At 38.9% G+C, this 19,761-nt stretch overlaps 1 protein-coding gene across 1 annotated transcript in view; it reads right to left on the minus strand.

Moving 5' to 3' along the window:
* The window catches only part of LTK (leukocyte receptor tyrosine kinase), a 91,150-nt gene that overhangs the window by 45,083 nt on the left and 26,306 nt on the right, over nt 1-19,761 (minus strand). Inside the window, exons 2-4 of the mRNA XM_088057345.1 lie at nt 5,906-6,019; nt 1,901-2,056; nt 1,038-1,260 (exon numbers count right to left, since the gene is read on the minus strand). Coding sequence (XP_087913471.1) covers nt 1,038-1,260; nt 1,901-2,056; nt 5,906-6,019 — 493 coding nt within the window. The remainder of the gene's footprint in view (nt 1-1,037; nt 1,261-1,900; nt 2,057-5,905; nt 6,020-19,761) is intronic.

A 19,761-nucleotide genomic window follows, 5' to 3' on the forward strand; every position in this document is an offset into this window, starting at 1 on the left:
AATAGTCAGGAAGGAACTGAGCAACAGCTGAAAATGAGAGAGAAAGAGAGATCTGAAAGGGAAAAAAAAAAAAAGTTTTTTTAGTCAAACTCTGCTATCTTTGGCTGATGGGGACTCTTCACTACAGATCTCCATGGCAGCCTAGAGAGTGCCAAAGAATTCAAAGAAAACAAGAACTGGGATCTATTGCTTAAGTTCTCCCTGGGAGTCAGTCAGGTGATGGAAATAAAAAACTGTTATGTGTCTGACCCAGGTTCTTACAAGTTGGACTGCAGCAAAGGAAAAACAAGTACATGGAAAATGGCAAAATCAGACAACATGTGGACTTTTCTCTTTCTTTTCCTGTTGTGGTTTGTTCCCTTTACCCATTTCTCTTCCTTAACTGCATTCTGCTACACACAGGAATGAAAAAGTAAAACGTTGGCAGGATCAAAGGGAGTACAGATTGTCCTGTTGTTAAAAGAAGACTGTTACATCTTCTTTTGTTCTTCTTCACCTCTTCTTACCTCAGTTTTTTCCCTCCCTGAACTCTACAAATGGAGCAGAAGTGGGTGTTCCTCAACCTACTAGAAAGGAGGAAATTATTAAAGAGGTAAAATTAACCCCACCTCAAATGGGGTTATTATTAACACATTCTCAAAATGAGAACTGTGACCCTAGGAGCATTGACAGGACCCACTGAATCCACAGAGATTTCAGTCATGTTAGCAAGGCAGTTTTTGGACTGAATGCATTTTACAGCTGCAGTCCTAGAATCAGTGAAAAAATTAATCACTCTTCACCCTTCTAAACATGAGGGAGGAAGAGTGAGATCTAAGCCAGTGTGTTCTTTGCAAGGAGGACACACAAAACCTGTCTGTTACAGGCATCCTGTCAAGGGGCTCTGTGCTTCAGTCCTGAGAGTCACACCTTCATTTTCAGCTGTAATAGCAGCAATGATCCCAAGAAGGCATAAGACACTGATAAACAGCAGCCTGAAGGAACTCCACTCTACCTTGCAATTCAAAGACTTAACAGTTGAAAATTGATTGTCTTACCTGGAATTCTCCTCATGGCCAGCTCTCAGAGAAGTTATTGTATTTTTGTCTGTCTCCACGTATTTAATTTCAACTGTGAATCTCTGGAGGAGAGGAACAGCATCCTGTGAACATATGGCCAGTTCCAGAAAGCAAGAATCCAAGCTCCCAGGTAGGATGGGGCTTTGCAGGCTGAACTCACATCTATCTGGGAATCTACTGGTGCTCAGGAGGAAAATGTCCCCTGTGAAGAGAAAAAAAACCACAACAAAACAAGAGACACACGGCACAGATGTAAGAGAGATAATAAGAGGAAAATGGATAAGGAGTTCAAAGCAAGGAGTCATGAGAATAAAGGAACAACTATGCACAAAATCAAAAAAAAAAAAAAAAGAAAAAGAAAAAGAAAAAAGGAGAGAGAGAATAAAGTAAAATATAAGGGTTTAAGTAAAGAAGTTATAGAAGAAACAAGAAGAGAAGAAACCAAAAAAAACATGAAGACATGTCCAACAAAACAAAAGCCAAAGACTTTGCCAGTCAGACAGCAGACAAGTGGAGCCAGCTCTGGCTTGTATAGGATTGAGATTCCTAAGAAAAATCCAGTCTCTGTAAGTAAAAGTAGCTTATTGCAAATTGGGGAGATAGAAAATGAGTATATAAGGGGGCCGGCTGTTTAGAGGGTACATCCATAGACAACCAAGGCAGCTCACATGAATTACATGGTTCCTACTGGCTCTTGGGCACTGGCTGTGCCTTTGAGAGTTCTGCACCAGAGCCAGCACATGGTGGAACTTTCAGTGACAAGGGCCTGAGGCTGACTCCTGCTGCAGCCGGAGCTGGGCAAAAGCAGGCGTCCATTCGAGGGCAACCGGAGCTCTGCCTACCTTCAACATCTTTGCAGGAGGAACTGTTTTCCAGAAGCATCTGCTGCCTCTCCTGGGCTGCCAGGACGCCAATGGAAGATAACACCCAGTCTGGTTTCCCAAAAGCATCTGTGGATGTCACCCATGAACAGCTTGAGCCGACGACACAGGAGACTTCTGTTGTGAGAAACCAAAGGTTTTGGTGAGGCCTGTCCCAGCTCCAGTGGCACATAAGTGACCAAATGCACAGTGTATGGGGGCTGTATCTCCCAAGAAATGGAAGACTCAAAGAGAAAATAAAAACTTTATCTTGGGCAATAACAACAGAATCTCTCCCAGAGCAGGTCAAGAAACATGTAAGAGTGAAAAACTAACCTGCAAAATCTTGGCAGAATGTAAGTCAAATTCCTCCCACAGGTATCAACAATGATTTTATGCCATTGGAAGGTCTAGACCACAAGTACTCAAAGTCCCAAATGAGAATACCAATAATATCAACAAGGATATTGAAACTGTACGGATTTAGCATTTTTGACAGAAAGAACTGATACTCTAAGGGAAAATGTCTCTTAGCAATAGAAAGATCTTGACAGGGTCTCAAGCAAAATAGGTGAGCAATGCAAGATTTACTTCATTTTTATTTTTATCTTTTTTAAACAGTTTTGCTTTCCTCTAGCAGGATGGATAAGAATGCCTTCTTAACAAACTCCAGAGTCTGCTTGCAGTATTAAAAACACTAGATCATCTTGGCCAGAATTTTTCATAATCAGCATATTATAAACCAGACAAGAAGTAATTCACTGTTCTCTCATCAATCTAATATAAACTCCCTGAAGGGATGTTAGCTGCACAAAAGTCTCCCACACAGAGTAGAGCTGAATAGAGCTGATATTAATTTGCATGATATTTATTTTCAGTAGTAATAATAATATTACAGTAATAACTGGAGTGTCCCGAGGCCAAGTAAGAAATATTAAGAGACTAAACATTCGTATTTAGGATCCTGATGTTCAGAGGGTATTCAAACCTTGCAGACATGAATGACATGAAGTTATCCCTTTGGTATCCCTATTCCTGTGGAGAACAGGCGGGAAGGAGAGAACTAAGGTCAGAGATATAACAAGGAAATGTGGCTGCACAAGTGGGCAAAAATAAAAAAACTTAAGAGCCTCCAGAAGATTACCTAAACTTTCAACTAAGCTTTCAGAAAAAGAAGAAATTGAAGCATCTTTTGAGCACAACAGCAAAAGCAGACAAATTTTCTTCTTAGTGAAGTTAATGCTAGCTTCATTTTTATAAAACAGCATCCATTGAGCAGAGGTAAGAGAAGCACAGATGTTACAGAGCTGCACATAACTTTGGGTTGGCACAGGATGTGGTCTCCCACCCAAACACTTCTCTTCCATTCATTTGGACACTCCCCAGCTCTTTCTGGCCTGCACGTACTGGAGCTTGCTGCCTCTCTCAAACTGACACCTGGGCCAACCATCCAAATTTCTTCTTAGCCCAATTCACCAAATGAATACAGCTTAGGAAAGACCTGGGCAGTGTTCAGTCCATCATTTTTACATGGAAGCCACAAGCAGACAAACTGGCAAATTGTGTACATGTGTGTGTACACAATGCCAGACTCAGCAGCACACAGGAATGAGGACATCAGCCACTCTCCTGGCTCTCTTGGATCTAGGGAAAAATGTATGTGCACAGCTCCAGGCTATGGTTTGATGATCCAGTAAAACAACTTTAGGGATCTCAATTGCTCAGGAACCCCATAGCTGTGAGACAAAGCAGAGTCCTGATCCAGACCTGCTGTGCTGTTTCAATTTTACTGAGGTTTGACAGGTTAACTCAGTATCCACAGACTTATTGTCAGTAGAAGTAATATTTTTATCAGATAATTTTTCAGTTGGTTGTAAAACACAGAAAGCAATTTCTCTCAAAACAGCATAACAGTGAAAGAGACCAAAGGGAAAGCTCAGGAGAGAAAAAATTCCATTTTCAACTAGACAGTTGCATGAAACTGTTGTTTATGACGAAATCATTTCATAAAACATTACTAATACCTCAGCTGTATCAATACAGACAATCCTTTGAGTACGTCTCACATGACAGGGCGGCTCACAGCTGAGATAGGTGAACACAATTTTTCCCTTGAAAAGCACCTAATTCCCAGTTCTCTGAGCTTTATAAGGCCTGTCTGACACGGCCTGAGGGAGAAGAAATTTGAATACCTGGAAGAGTCTGGAACAGATCAGGAAAGCTTTTGACAGTAAATCAAGAAGATTTCTGAAGAGAAAGAAGAAGATCACATGCATCACACCGTGATGGAAAGACTGGTCAAAAATAAGCAGGTTTTAGCACAAACCACAGAGTAAAAGAGCTGGGTACACTCGTGGTCACAGTGAAAGAGAACACTGAAAGGTGAAACCTCTAGTGCCACTATGTAACATCTCACACGTGTTCCATATCCAGCTTTGCTTAAGAACTTCGAGAACCTCAAGTTTAAGTCAGCAAAAAAGGAAAAACATGACAAATTAAAATAAAAAAAGGTATAATAGAGAAACAGATCTGTATTACTACAATTAGCAAAGGACACATATTAAGATATTACAAAAATGCTCCAAAGAAGATTGGATTTAAAAATGCTCATGGATAGTCCAGGGTATGTCAGAAAGGACTGTAAAGAATTTAGATACCATCTGGAAGATGCTACTATAAGGAATATTCCTCTGGCAAGGCTATTGTTACACCTGGAAGGAATGTGTGACTTTTCTAACACCCAGATGCCTTTTTTCATTGTTTAACATCTTCATTAACAACCTGAGCAAGGAGACAGAGTGCACCCTCAGCAAGTTCCCACAGGTCACAAAAGGGAGGAGCGGCTGACACACCCCAGGGCTGTGCTGCCATGCAGAGCAGCCTCGACAGGCTGGGATTGGGCTGACAGGGAGCCCTTGAAGGAAAAGCCAGGTCCTGCATCTCGAGGGGTATAACCCCCTGCACCAGCACCTGCTGGCTGGCTGGAAAGCAGCCCAGGAGAAGGAGCAAGGTGAACAAACAGCTCTCTGTCAGCAAGCAGTGCACCCTTACTACAAAGGCAGCCAGCAGCTTTCTGGGCAGCATTAGGAAGGGCTTTGCCAGTAGATGAGGAGAGGTGATCCTTCCTCTCTACTCAGCACTGGTGAGACCACAGCTGGCGTACTGTGCTCAGCTCTGGGCTCCCTAATGCAAGAGATGTACGGACCTAGAGGAACCAGCCCAGCACAGGTCCACAAAGATGACAGGGACTGGAGCATCTTCCATCAGAGGAGAGGCTGGCACAGCTGGCACTGCTCAGTCTGTAGAAGAGTACGGTCAGAGGGATTTTATCACCGTGTATGAGCACTTTGGTGAGAAGGAATGAAGAGGAAGCTAAGCATTCCCAATAGTGTCCACTGACAGGACAAGAGGCAGGCAACACATGTTAAAAAACCTAACCACTCACTTGGTTTTCACAATGCCTTGAAAATAAAATTCCACTTGGAAAAAAAGCTTAATTCAGTATCAAAAAAGATAGTTTGTTCTATAGTAGTGGGAAAGCAGTTCCATTAATTAGCTTTTATTTCAAGGACTCTCAAACCCAAATCTGGTAGATTTCAGTTTACTGATGGAAAGGATTTTATTTTTCCTTCCTTTTTCTTTCTCTTCCCTTTTCCTGATGTGTTGGGGTTTTTTGATTTGTTTTGTTTGTCTGTTTTGTTTTTTTATTGAGGAGGGAGGCAATAAGTTTCTTTTGTGGAGTGTTGTTTGGGGTTCTGGTTTGGTTTGCTCTCTATCTTTTGGGTTTGGGCTTTTTTGTTTCTGTTTAATACATAAATAAGGAATTCCCTTAAGTTTACACTGGCCTTTCTGAGTCATTGCTTTAGTTCCAGCCAGAAACAGTGTCACAGCTTTCTGGTAAGAGGTGCTTGTGACTGCCAGCATCTATCTTACCCCTAGATTCTGAGGGAGAAATAAGGAGGATTAAAGGAAGAGGACTTGTGGTACCTGGTTTAGAAGGCTGATGCAATGAAACCATCCTATTTTTAATCAGGGAGAGCTTCTGAGTTGGATTTGGTGAAGAAGAGTTTTCTTCATGTGACCCAGAGCAGGAGACATCAGCTATAACAAAATAAAAAGAAGAAGGGATGTGTTTGATGTTGCTATACAAAACCCTGCTCCTATTTAATAAAGTGTGAGCATATATATATATAACAAAGCCCTGCTGCATCACTCTCACCTTCATTGCAATGCATCATTGCAGTACCACCCTGACATCTCCAGAACAATTCATACCAACAGCTATTTTATTTGTTTAACCTGTGAATGTGAAAATACTCAAGTCCCAAATTAAGCATGCGGTAATTTATATCTAAGATTATCCCTGGTCTTTTCTAGAAGTCATAAACAAGTTGGCAAAAACAAACATATTTGTTGTTAGAAGGTGTTCACAGGCAGCAAGATGCAAGATGAATTGCTTTCAAACCTCGGCTATTTGAGTTCAGCAATATAAAAATGTCAAATTATGTCAGAGGGAACAGGAATCTTATTCACATGAATTGCAGTTAAGACCAGGATGTACAGACATGGCATTGATAACATCTAAGGTATTTTTAGCAGAACTAATTTGAACAATAATATTACAAAAACTTGCATCAGTACCTATAAAAAGAAAAACCCTTTAAGCTTGAACATGTGTTCATATGTTTCACTCACTATTGCATATAGTTTTTCAGCAATATCTGGTCTGATTTTGAATTGCTGTAACAATTTTCGTTTTAGTATATATGACAACACATCACACAGCGAGTAAAATGCTGTGAAATGTTTCACAGCATAAAAATGCTACATCCTTCCATCTTTTATTATGTTACTAAAGACAGTCATTCAAGGGGTTCCAAGGAAGTGCAATTTTAGAACAGAAGAGCATTATGCTGCAGCAGACACATGCTGTACTGACAGATTTGGGGTCTCCACAGATCAATTGTCAAACACTCTATTTTTTCCTTTCTCTGTTTCCAAATATATTAGGGATATATTTCCAAATGTATTTATACATTTACATATGCACATTTATCTTAGTGCATATAAGACACAGGCACTGCCCTGATAAGTTGGTATCTTCAATAAATGGATGAAATACTCAAAAAAAAATGGGAACTATGTGGCCAAAGTTTAACCAGCCTTATGAAAAATCCATGCTAATTAAAAATCATATATTGCAAACAAATCTATTTTATTATATTAAAAGAAATTCTGCTGTGTATAGGGCTTTTGACAACTGAAGTCTGCTCCTCCCAACTTATGTTCTGTGTCTTTTGAGTTACTGCTCAGTTCTCTTATCTCCCAATCTTTGCTCAGCTCTGCTGTAGCTTCAGTATTTACTTCCCTCAGGGCTTTACTCTGTAAAGTCTGTTCCACCCACTGTCTCCTCACACACTCCAGGCTGCTTGTATACTTTGGAAACAGCCTGAGTATCATGAGGCCCACAAACATAGTACAGCCACAGCAGAAGTTCTGCTAGAGACATTTTTCCTGTTACAACTAAAACTTAAACAAAATATTTGACACAGTCACACCCCACCTCCCTCCCCTACAAACACCTTTGGGATGTTCCTCTTGTTTTTCATTAACAAGCACAACATCCAGTGGCAGATCACCAGCAACAGAGCCCTAAAGTACTTGAAACATGAATTTACTCCCCTAGTGTGGAAAATACCTCCGTTGCCATTGCTGATGGCTGAGACAAATAAGATACAAAACAACAGTAATACCCTACTCATTTTTGGCAAAACTGCAAGAGTTCACTCTAATGTGTGTACTAACAGTATTCACCTGTCCTGGGAAGATGCCACTTTACCTAACTGGACATCTGAGAGGAAGGAAGGGCAGTCATTACAGCCGAGTTCACTGACAAGGTATAATTGGACAGAAGACCCTAGACTCAGTGACAGACAAGGAATTTGTTCACATGCACCCACAGAAATAGGTCCCCATTCATTCATTTCATCAGAGCAAAGAATTTCTGGCTATGGCTGACCAGAAGAGGACTCACAGTAGCAGCTTAGCAGCCGCTAGTCCACCTTATGCTCTTACCTCAATTATTACTATGCTCTTATCTCAATTATTTTTCTTTCTCATGTATTCCACTTCTTAGATTGAATTGAAAATCTAGTGTACATAGTCACTAAGATGCTTCTGATAATCCACAGATGCTCCACATCATGTCTCTCACACATATTCGCATGTAATTTTTGTATGACATAAATTTCAGCATGAAAAAAATTAGAATGACTCTTATTTTTTCACCACCATGATTTCTCTATCTTGATCAGCAAAAGTCAATTGTTTAAGTGAAAAGAAATAAAGGATGAAGAGGAAGGAGAGTCATGATTTTATATTGTCTGTGATTTAGGAACATAAAATGATCAGGAAGAAAGTGTAATATGTTCAACTGCCATGGGAAAAAGATGGGATCTTTTAACAGCACAGTGCAAATTCATCCTTTATTCAGTAAAATAAGAAACCTACAGCACTGAGAAGGCAATTCCACTCCTTTCATTATCTTACAGGAAAAAAAAGCATTAAGATACCTGCAGGGTGATTTTCTCCTGAATCCTATTGTTACCTTGCAGGAGAGAATAAAATAACAGAAAATATTTATAGAACTCCTGATGGGAAATCAATTCCAAATCAGCCAAGACATCTTCCCGACAAAACAGGGATTTCCTTTAGAGCACTTTCTAGTGGTATTCTCTATCTAATATCAAAATAGTAACTCAGTATTTCTCACTGTTCTCAGAGAAGGCAGACTAATAGCTCTGTCAGGAAGCCATGCTAAGCCTAAAGAGGACTCTGTCTGCTACCTATTCAATGATGTTAAAACTTCTACTTTCAGCTCAATAAATAATCTCTCTCATTCATATTTACAGCCTTAAATTATGAACCTTGCTCCTTGAAAATACCACTGGGATCTCCTGCTGCTTGCTATCAAACTCTCTTATTCTTTGCTCATTATTTGGTTCAACCCCAAGTCCCTTGCTTACTTCATCACTCTTGTTGTATTCTGTTGGACAGATTGCAGGTGATGCTCAAAAGGGGAACAGCACAACAAAACACAGTTTTCCCAAGGCTTGCAAGGTGCTACTTCAGGATCTTCTAGAGCCCTCTCCAGTTTTTCAGGGGAAAAGGCAGAAAGGCAGACATCAGTGCACACCAATGTCATGCCATGCAGAATGGCCATTCTCTCTCTCCTGAGGTCTCCCTGTTATTCCACACAACAATCTCATCAGACATTTTGGCCAAAATAAATTATTTTAGTCAATCATCTACCATGACATCAGGTGTCTTTGTGACATGTTTCCTTCTAGGACATGTATTCCCACCCTCCACTGTATTAGTTCCCTTTGAGAAACCTAATCCTACTGGTGAGTTGAACTCTGCCCTTTTTTTGCCCTGCCTTAATCTGTAAATTATCAGCAGATCATCAGTACAGTTTTAATGCTGACCTCTGACTTATTCCTCAACTCCTACATAGGACATAACCCAGAACTTATATTTACAGGAAACTCATAGGTAGAGTTAATTGACAATGATTCCTGTTTATACTTGTGCTTTAAACCAGAACGTGACACAGCAATTTGCACCAGGCACTCACTAAAGAACACATGTAGGGTTATCAGTTTAAGAACGTGACTGAAGGTAGAATGTCCTACAGGACTTTTGTCACACTGGCAAACTCATTTGACAAACTGACACTGCTACAAGATGTCTTTTCAAATAAGTCCTTCAGATTGACAAGTAATTATAAACCCTTTTGTAGCTCTTTGATCCTATATATGATATAGATGATTCTGGTATTTTTACTCAGACTGATTTCAAGGCAGCAATCTTCATTTTACTGAGCAGTCCTACTTGGCAGGAGTAGAGCAGATGCAATTTAGTATTGTCATCCAGCTTACTCCATTTATCTTTTTTAAATACTAATGCAGCATTCACTTTCTTCCAGTTCTGCAGAACTTCCTCAGTATCCTGACACACTTACTGAAAATATCAACATATGGATGTCTTTCAAAGTTCCTTAACTAGTTCTTTCTAAATTCTTGAACACAAGCTGTCTCAACCAGTTGTTTTACAAAGTAGACATTTTAATAACAGGTTTTTTCACAATATTTTTTGGTTGTTAAGAAAGCCATTGCATTATTTCTCTGTGACAGTGAAAAACCAATCTATTTTTTCCTAGAAGACTAATATTTACTGAACAATTTTTCATTTTGTCTCTATTATTCACAAACCTACCACATACATTTATGACAGATTCATATAATTGCTAAAATATTTTTCTACTAATGCACTTGGAAAATTTCCTTAGACTTCCTGCTGATTTCTTCTTAATTTCTTTTGCTTTTTTCATCTATAGGTAAACTTCCAACTTTTCAACTTTCTTTTAGTGCAAGCAATGTAGTATTTTCCTTATTTTTTCTAACAGCACAGCCTCCCCTGTCAGCTACAGGCTTGTAGCTTTCTAGCTGTTTAGACAAGCAACTCAATTATTATCTGAATCTTTCTGTCCACAATCTTTCTTTAAAACAGTACCTTTGTCACTGTTTTAAATTCTGAGAGATTTACTTCTTCTGGAACTACCAAGATACAGCACTTTCAGATGTTATTTAGGCACAGAAGTCCATTTATTTGGATATCCCAGCTGAAGTACATATCAGACAACTTCAGAATTTTATTCTATTTCCAAGAAAGGTGTACTCAAGCCACAACCAGTTCCACTTGTGGCATATCCCAGTTTAGTTCTGATCTCAATTCTTACCTCAATTCTTTATCTGCTGAGAATGGATCCAAGATATCATCCTAACAAGTGACAGGGGAATTTTCATTCTGATACTGTCATCTATCCAGAATCTGCAAATATGCTCCCATGATAGCAGAATGAAACCACCAATATGTCACTTTTGTTGAAGGTTTCACATACACAGAAAAAGGTTTTTTTTTCCCTCCCGTTACACACAACAGGCTAGCCATTATCTCATCCAGATCTTTGTGTATAGCAATCATCAGCAATTCCACTGACATTTATTCTAGGTATTAATTGACCTTCAAGATAATTTTGTTCAATGGCTAGGGAAAGAGGCAATGTCTTTTTAGCTATACAATGCTGATCCAAACTTACTTCTGTCCTTTGATTTCAACCACAGGAATCCTTCCTCCTAGTCTGAGAAATTCCAGTTTATCAGCACTGTGTGTTTAGAAGTCGATAACTGCATTTCACTGCCACTTGCATATTAGCCAGCCCCATCATGTTGGTCACAGCAGTTGGAGAACTCCTCTTTCAGTCCTTGGGGCCTTTTTTAATTTTATTCTCAATACCTTTCCTCTCTGCTAAGCAAGTGTTTATATTTCTTGCTTTTCTATCATTTCCCTTGGCTGCTAATTTAACACCATGTGAATAAGTCTGTCCTAACAAGTCTGGAATATTGCTTCCTCTCCAGTGAGCTGGAGGACAGTCAAACTGCACAGACTCTTCTCACTGGGGAATGTAGACATGCATTTCATTGACCCATGTCTTAAACAACTTTCCTGACTAGAAGAATACTTACAGATTTTTATTTGTTTGGGTTTTAACTTCCTTCCTGCTTTATATGCAGATCATGAATGGTATCTAAGAACCTTGTTTATCCTTCTTTGGGATCATTGCAAAATTTCTAAAGTTAGTTACATTCTGCAAAATTAAACCCAGTCACTTATGCTATGGACTATACTTGGTAGCTGTCTTGGTAGGTATTTACTTCAGAGAACCTTCTCAGATGTTGCAATCCCAGCTGGTATCCTATCCACAAGAGACAGAACGCCAAACTCCTTGCCCACCTGACAAGAATCTTCCTTGGAGGGTGTTAAGTGGATCAATCCAAAGGGATTTTCACAACCAGTAGGTCCCTGCTGTAATATTCACTTGGATTGCCAAAGATCTTCTGCAGTTTCAATGACATACTGAATGACCAGATATTTATGGTTGTACGAAATTCCTACAGTCCCCTCCCCTGCTGCTCACAGCAAGCTGCTTCCTGGCTGCCCCTAGATACACAAAATGCTGCTTTGTCTCACATTTCCTCGCTTTCTTAATTCAGTCACTCAGTGGCCAGTTCCTTCCCTGGATAGTGATGTTTCCTGAACCATTTTGTGCAACTGCTCTTTATTCTCCCCAATGCTTTGTAGAGTGCATCCTCATCCCTTCATGCATCAAATACTTGTTTCTAAGAAAATCACTGCGTCTCCCTTCAAAAGCAAAGACTTGTGAAGCTCTGGCAGTAAGCACAGCACACTGCAGGTTTCCACCCCTGTGCTACAGCTACTAGACAGAACTCACACAGACAAAGTTTTGCCCATGCCATCTATAATTTTCTCACAAACCTCACATACTGAACGGGATGCAAGGTGATCCTGGGTCCTCCTCTTGATACTACTTCCCTAACTTGGCAAATTTCCTTTGAACAGCAACTTGCTAATTATGATTTCTTATTCAGTTTTCAGTGTACATCTACACCTACTGAAATAGATCTGAATTACTATTTTAGTAACTGCTGAGAAATAGGATGCCAAAACCACTTACTGGAATCCAAAAATACTTGTGTGTTGTACACATGCACATACTTATGTGTGCACATGTTGCCACACTAACTTGGAAAGATTTCTCTTTTTATAGCTAAGCTGCTCAATACTCATAAATCTATTTTTATAATACTAACTGTTCTTTATTCATAGGTAATGAGGGCTGGGTTTTGCACTGTGTCTCACCTCTTTTTAGGCTGCCCAGAGTCAGTCCTATGCTGCACAGCAGCACAAAAGCTTTCCATGGGCATTTGAGATGTAGTGTTTGGAAGAACTCCATTCTACCCCGCTTTTTATTTTCTCTCCTCTATTCAGGCTGGGGTGAGTGGTAGAAGAGGCACCAATTGCACTCCTGCTACCTGTGTACAGTACAATGTCAGTTCTGAAAAAGAGGGATTTGTGCAGAAATCAGCTTTTGTTCTTGCTAGGATTCCATTGGCCTGACTACATATTTTTCCTCCCTTCCTCCTCCACTCACATTAATGAGGGGAAAAAAATCAAAATTAAGAGACATATAACTATGGTTTTCCCTGTGAAGAATATGGATCTTCTTGGGTTCCTGAAAACTGACCAGAACCAGAAGTGGGAAAAAGAAGTAAAAATAAAAAAAAATCAAAAGTGTTAAATGAATCAAAAAGTTAAATTCTTTGATTCTTCAAGAACTTTACTTTTCAAATCTCAAAGTACTTCTTCATTTTTCTGCAATAAAAATACCATCCATTCTTAAGGAAATTTTGTCTTTCTCATTGGTTAAATGTTTTAGATTAACCTTTCGGGGTTTTCAGTCTTGTTCACATCAGGCCATGCCATCTGTTGCCAAAATCAAAAGGACGACAAGCTGGGGAGAGAGGAAGGACTCTAGCCTTTCAATCTGGCTTTGTCATTTGAGAAAATATATATGAAATTGCACCTTAAGACACATGTTTTACAGCAAATTACCAAAGAACCATCCTCCCAGAGGGAATGTAGCTTGGATGACTGACATACATGAGATGTATTATTCTAAAATTAATAAAATTCAGGGGAATATGTTCAATTCTGAACGAAGGATTTCAAGCAGCTACAAAGAACCAAGAATACATGATGGAAATACATTTTGCCTTCCAAGGGAACAGCACTTCCAAACTAGTTTGTTCTTGCACATAAATGTAGAGGAAGAAATAGAATTGGTTCCTTTAGAACAGCACTCATAGGGTTTTTCAATTGCAGCTTCAAAGGAGGTACGTGTGAATTCACACATGCAGGTGAGACAGGCATAGCCTCAAGGGAAGGTGAAGGAAGATAGGAAGCCTGTGGATGCAGAGACAAAAACAGAAGGGATGGGATCCCTCAAAAAGATACCTGAAGCCTCACCCTTTGCTGATGACAGTAAAATGCTGAGTGACCATTTTCTTATGGCATGTTTTTGTACGGAAATGCCAGATACATTACTTAATAGGAAATAGTAGTATTTTCCAAATAATCATGTGGAAAAATATTACATCATTTTGTTAAGGTTGAAACAGGTCATCTTCACTCTGTTATCTGCTCTGAGTTTGGAGTTTTTAACATTAATACAGTAAAATGATGTAATACCTAGCTAAATGAAAATACTTTCATGTTCTCAAAACAGACTGTTTGCCATACTGAATGACTAATTTTGAGAAGTCAAAACATGAATTTGGAACAATTTGTTTTGTGAGAAATGTTAAGATTTTGAGCCTATATCATGATTAGAAATGAAAAAATATTTCTAAAAACAAGTTTCCCATTAAAGAGAATATCTGTTTTTTAACAAACTCATATGCTAAGTTACAAAAATAAAATTTCTGCAAGTTGCCCAGAGCAACCAACAAAATTAGGTGAGAGAGAAATGGGACACCTAATTGCTAGATATCTGTCCTTCAGGAGATGCTCAGCTGCCAGCTTCAGGAGGCCTCTGAGTTTCGTAGCCTGTGGCAGGAGCTTTGTCTCCCCAGCCTTCAACTTCCATGTAACAGCACTACAACATTTCACAGAAAAAGAGGACTTGTGTGCCAGCAAGAAAGTGAAAGAAATACCATTTTCAGATCCAGCTCTTGATTAAATTATTACAATGAATATGAAATTGATCCTCTAGAATTAAATTTAGTAAAAATAAAATTATTTTCAATTACTTGATTTCACACAACATAAGTGGAGAGGACAAAAGTGACTTTAATCTGCCTTTGAGCTCCATTGATCTTCGAGGTTACTTAATGTCCCCTTCCATCCTTGTTTCACTAGTAAGAGCCTTAGGAATGCTCGAAATGTATGCACTGCTTTAGAAATCCCTCAGGGGCTGCTTTGCTCACAGAGGCTATCCAAGCACAAAGGCACATTTCCTGCACTCCTTTTTCCTTGATCTACTTTTGACAGAAGGATGACTGTCAACAGCTCCTCATCATCCAAGGATTCCCCCTTGAGTACTTAACCCTTGCACAGCAGTGCAGAACAGCTACAAGGTTGTCCTTATATCATAAAAAGCAGATTTTTTTTTTTTTATACACTCCTTTGTCTGGTAACTCTTCCCAAACAGGAACAGAGGCTCTCTCAAGGTACAGCATTGTTGAGCAGACACGACTCAAGAGAAGGGTTCCCATTCCCATCCTGCTGCCAATGCTCTGAGCCACTGTGTGCGATAATACAGATGATGGGATCAACCTCTTGGGAAAGGTGCTTTTAGCAAAACAAAGGAAAAGTCTGATGCAAAGGCTTGGTTACTGCTGTCTTATCAGCTCTCTTGGTTCACCTGGACAAGGAAGAACTAGCACAGCCAACACTAATTTCCTTCTCCAGGTCATTTGGCCAGTAAAACCTACAAGTTTTCTCCAACATTCAACTTCTGATGAATCTGTTTGGAGATTATTGAAGGATCAGAAACTAATTTGTACATAGCAGATAATTCCATCCACTTTGCATCAGAAACAAAGTCAACTCCTAGTTTCATTAAAACTTACTAAAATTCAGTCACTGCTGAAGAGCACATGGCTACCAGTGAATCCTGCAACACTGAGAGGGTACTGGTAACAGAAGAGAAATGCCTAAAACCCTGCATGATCCTGGCTGGTTCCCACGTTAATACTCATAGCCCCATGCAGAAACTTCATGCCAAGTGCTTCTCTACTGTTTTACCTTGAAGAAGTCATGCACAGTTGTGCACTCTCTCTTCACACACAAATGTAATATTCATATGCACAAATTCACCTGGACAAGTCTGCCCAGCAGTGAAAAATAACCCAAAAAACCACCACAACTCTTTTTAATAATGAGAATAGACTGAGATATTAAATTAAATATGGGCTACATAAACCAACAAGCTCAACATATACAGTCTTTTCCAAAGTGTGACAAATGCAGTCCTTTTGGGAAAACATCAAATGAGATGTTTTAAGCTGAAAAAAGTCATGTTTAATCAAAACAATAAGAGTCAGACTAATACACATGATGCCATTTGTAAATACTAAGTACATATTTCATTTGACCATACCAATCTTTAAGAATACTGTTTGGTACTTTCCCGCTATTGGGCATACTGCATTTTCTCTTCTAAATTACAAAATCTTCCTTACGGAATCAGTAGTAATCATATAACACTTAACTTACTCTATCTCCTTTCCTTCCAGCACCCTTACTAATGATTGACTGCTTTATTAAAAAGACTAGGTTATCATTGCCTTTACTTATTGTTTTTAAAGTATCTCTCCTCTCAGCTTCTTTTAATGAGAAACAAAGAGGGAAGAAGAAGAGTTATACCACTCCTATAGAAAGACCAAAGATTGAAAGAGCCTGCTAATTAGTTACTTCTACTCATCTTTATTTAATCACTCCAGAGGCTGCCCCAGAGATAATGTTCATCTCAATCCAAGGAGGAGCAAGGGATTAGGAAAGATCTAAATAAACCTAGCAAAAGTATAACTCATAGGTATTGCAATTCATCATTAAATAAATTAATTAATCAAACCCAAGAAACCCTCTCCCTCCCTAAAAGCAAATTTAAAACAAAAAATAAGCCAACAACCTACTCACATAGAATTTGAGCAGAATGGTTCATAAATGGGGAGGAGACGCAGAGTTACCAGATACTTGATTTTTTTCCTAGGAGACTGTGGAAAATGGTGTAAAACTATATAAGGACACTTGCATGGTGATACCTAATGTTGTGCTGGTACATGAAGAATGTCTGTAAAGAAGAGAGAAATTCTAGCAACAGGAAACATGCCCAGCTACAGTTCTCCTGACAGTACTGAAATATAGTCTGGTATCAGAAGCACAGTGTGTGACTTAAAGTACTGATCTGAGTAGGAAAGCGTAAGAAAGAGGTTCAAAACTCTTATTGTAACATAACACAAATACTTTAGATGAAAAACAGCATCCATAGGAGGAGTCAGCAGTAGTTACAGACCATGGAGAGATGTGCTAGAACCATGACATTATTGGTCTGATTCTAATAGAGATCTATTTAGAAATGGTACCAATTATTACTGAGTTAGTCCTATAAGTTTGTTTTTTTTTCTGTAGCAAAGTTTCACATTATTAAGAGAGCAAAATACTGTGAACTGCATTTTGATTACTATAGTTATGTCTAAGGTCTCTTGGTTAATTAATTTGAACAAGAATTTCAAATGTATCAAGGTAATTTGAAAAAATAACAAATATTTTTACATGATGTTATTGCAATGTATCATTCATTACTTACCAATTCAGATTCACAAAAAAAAAGGAGAATACAGTTGTTACTGCCTATACTTGATGTCTTTACCCCTGAAGAAAAATGAACTGGGAGGTAGTTAAAATATTAACATCCTGAGAAACCAGAACAGCAAGCCTTCACTAAAAAGTTTGACAGTGTATAGCAATCAGTTCCCCAGTTAGCAGAAATGAATATCAGAATTCTCAAGACACAGTCAATAGCAAACTTTAAAGGGTAGCAACTGTACAATTTGGATTAAAAGCAGATGTCCAGAATTTTTAAGATATCGTTCAGCACCAAAAAAGCCAAAATAAACTCAAGGACAAACAGATTTATTTTTCTTGTAGCATCTAGAATGCTAAATACATTGTGATACTTGGTGATCCAGACTGTCAAGCAGTAGATGCCAATAAAAACACTCATCAGCCCCAGAAATAACCCCCAGCTGAGCTGGAAGGGGTCAAGGGACAAGGAACTGTGTGAAACCGAAGTCCAAACAAGTTATTGGTGCAAACGGAGAATGAGGCAGACTCACACACTGCTTTGCCAGGTCACTTTCCTGACTTTCCTGTATTCTACAAAATACTGGTGTGTTATGAGCGAGACATTTTATTTGCATCATTTGAAAAGAAAGAAAAATAGCAATAGTCAGTAGGATTAGTTGTTAGTCATCTCTTTCATCTAAAAGCTTGCTACCTAGCACCAGGATAAAAACTGGCCTTTCATCAACTCGTTCTTGAAATTTCTCCTTTATCTCAGCTAGATTCATTAGCAAGCTTTCTATTCTTTCCCACAACAGTATCAGTGAGAGTTTGGACAGAGTACCTGACTTCAAAATATTTCACCAACGTACAGCTGCAATGTTAACCTTTTTTGCCAATATGGAGAAGCATACCAGAAAGGTAAGATAGCCTAGATAACAAATAAAGAATATAGGGCATTAAAGTTCAAGGGAAGAAGAAGATGTGGGTAACAAGAAACTTGTTATCCAAACACATGTGTTTCTATAACCAGGGGAGGAATGTGAAAAGCAACCAGTGTTACTGTTTTATTTACTTTTTCCCTCTTTCCTATTTGGTCACCCTCGTGTGAAAATCACTCTGGGCTCTGTGACTTCAAAGGATAATATCTTGTACACAAGGAAAGATACCTTCACCATTTGACATGTAATTTAATATTATGATAATGTTTTCTTTTAATGAAAGAGCTGAGGTTGTTTATTTGAAAGTTGGCTGCTGGCCACCTCTTTTTAAGCTATATTAGACTGTGGTTTCTTAGAGCTGTATGAAACATCTGTTATGAAACTCAGGATGGGAAGAGAAACCCTTTAGACCTGAAGAACTGGGTCCCATTCTCAGCTCTTCCATGGATTATTAATAGTCTAGGCACAGGCAGAAGTTCTGATCAATAATACATTCCACAGAGATAACACAGATGATTAGAATCATGATGTATCCAATGCAGAGGAAGCCAAATTCCCAGCTCACACCTCACATTCTCAGGTAAGTAACAATGAAGAGATAGCACTGCAAATAAAGCTGCATGGAGAGTAGAAGAATAAACTCATATGAGAAAAGAGGCATGCACAACTGAATTGCATTAAAATATAAAAATCTTTTGTTTGTCTTTTGGTTTTGGGGGGTTTGTTTTGATTTTTTTTGTTTGTTTGTTTGTTGTTTTAGGGTTTGTTGTTGTTTGGTTGCTTTTTTGGTTGTTTTTGTGTTTGTTTGGGATTGTTTTGTTTTGATTTTAAGAACCTGGAGAAATGAGCCTCAGGTAATGCCCATTGCTTTAAGAATACATCACAGGAGTCCCAAAGTGGATAGTCTCCAGCTGACACAAGCTGTGCCATCAATTCCTGTTTTACCAAGCAGAAGATATGGAACCTGCTGGGAATTACAGGAGTGTTAATGGTAAAGTGTACTTAATAAACTGACTGTTCAATGGTAGCAAAGCTATGTTCTCATTCACAAGTAGTCACTCATCAGGTTCTCATTTTCAGGCAGCCAAGGATGTAGCTGCTAGACCTTGGGGAACCACACAAAAGAGTACAAGCCTTTTTAGAACAGCAGCATCTGCATTTTCCTATACAATACCGACTTCCTCAGAATCATTTTGCTCAGAAGTCCCACCCACCACTCTTTATTAAAACCACTGACGAGAGAAAAAGACACCACGCTGTAATTATGGTGGGCTTCCACACAAGAAGGCGGTATCTGAGTATGTATTGTTACTTGCAGTTCAAACATTACTATAGCCTTTGCCTAGAGATATCACTGAGAATACACATAAATACACATATGTGTGTGTCTGCATATACTAGTGACTGAGATCCTACCACTTTTGCTTTTTGCAAAAGAGAAAGTAATGAGAACATGTAGTCAGGCAGACTTTTTACTCATGTGATCAATTTTCTCTAACCTGTCTTGATGGTTTTTGCATTCAACACATAAACCAAGACTGAATAAAGGTTCCTCTGCCCATGCTGCTTCTGTCATTTCCTGTAATATGGCTATTTGACACTGGGAGGGAAAGAGGCAGATCAGTGAACATCCAA

Source organism: Pseudopodoces humilis, chromosome 7, assembly GCF_049639895.1.
Source record: "Pseudopodoces humilis isolate 2021_Gansu_Grassland_sample_001 chromosome 7, ASM4963989v1, whole genome shotgun sequence".
NCBI lineage: Eukaryota > Metazoa > Chordata > Aves > Passeriformes > Paridae > Pseudopodoces > Pseudopodoces humilis.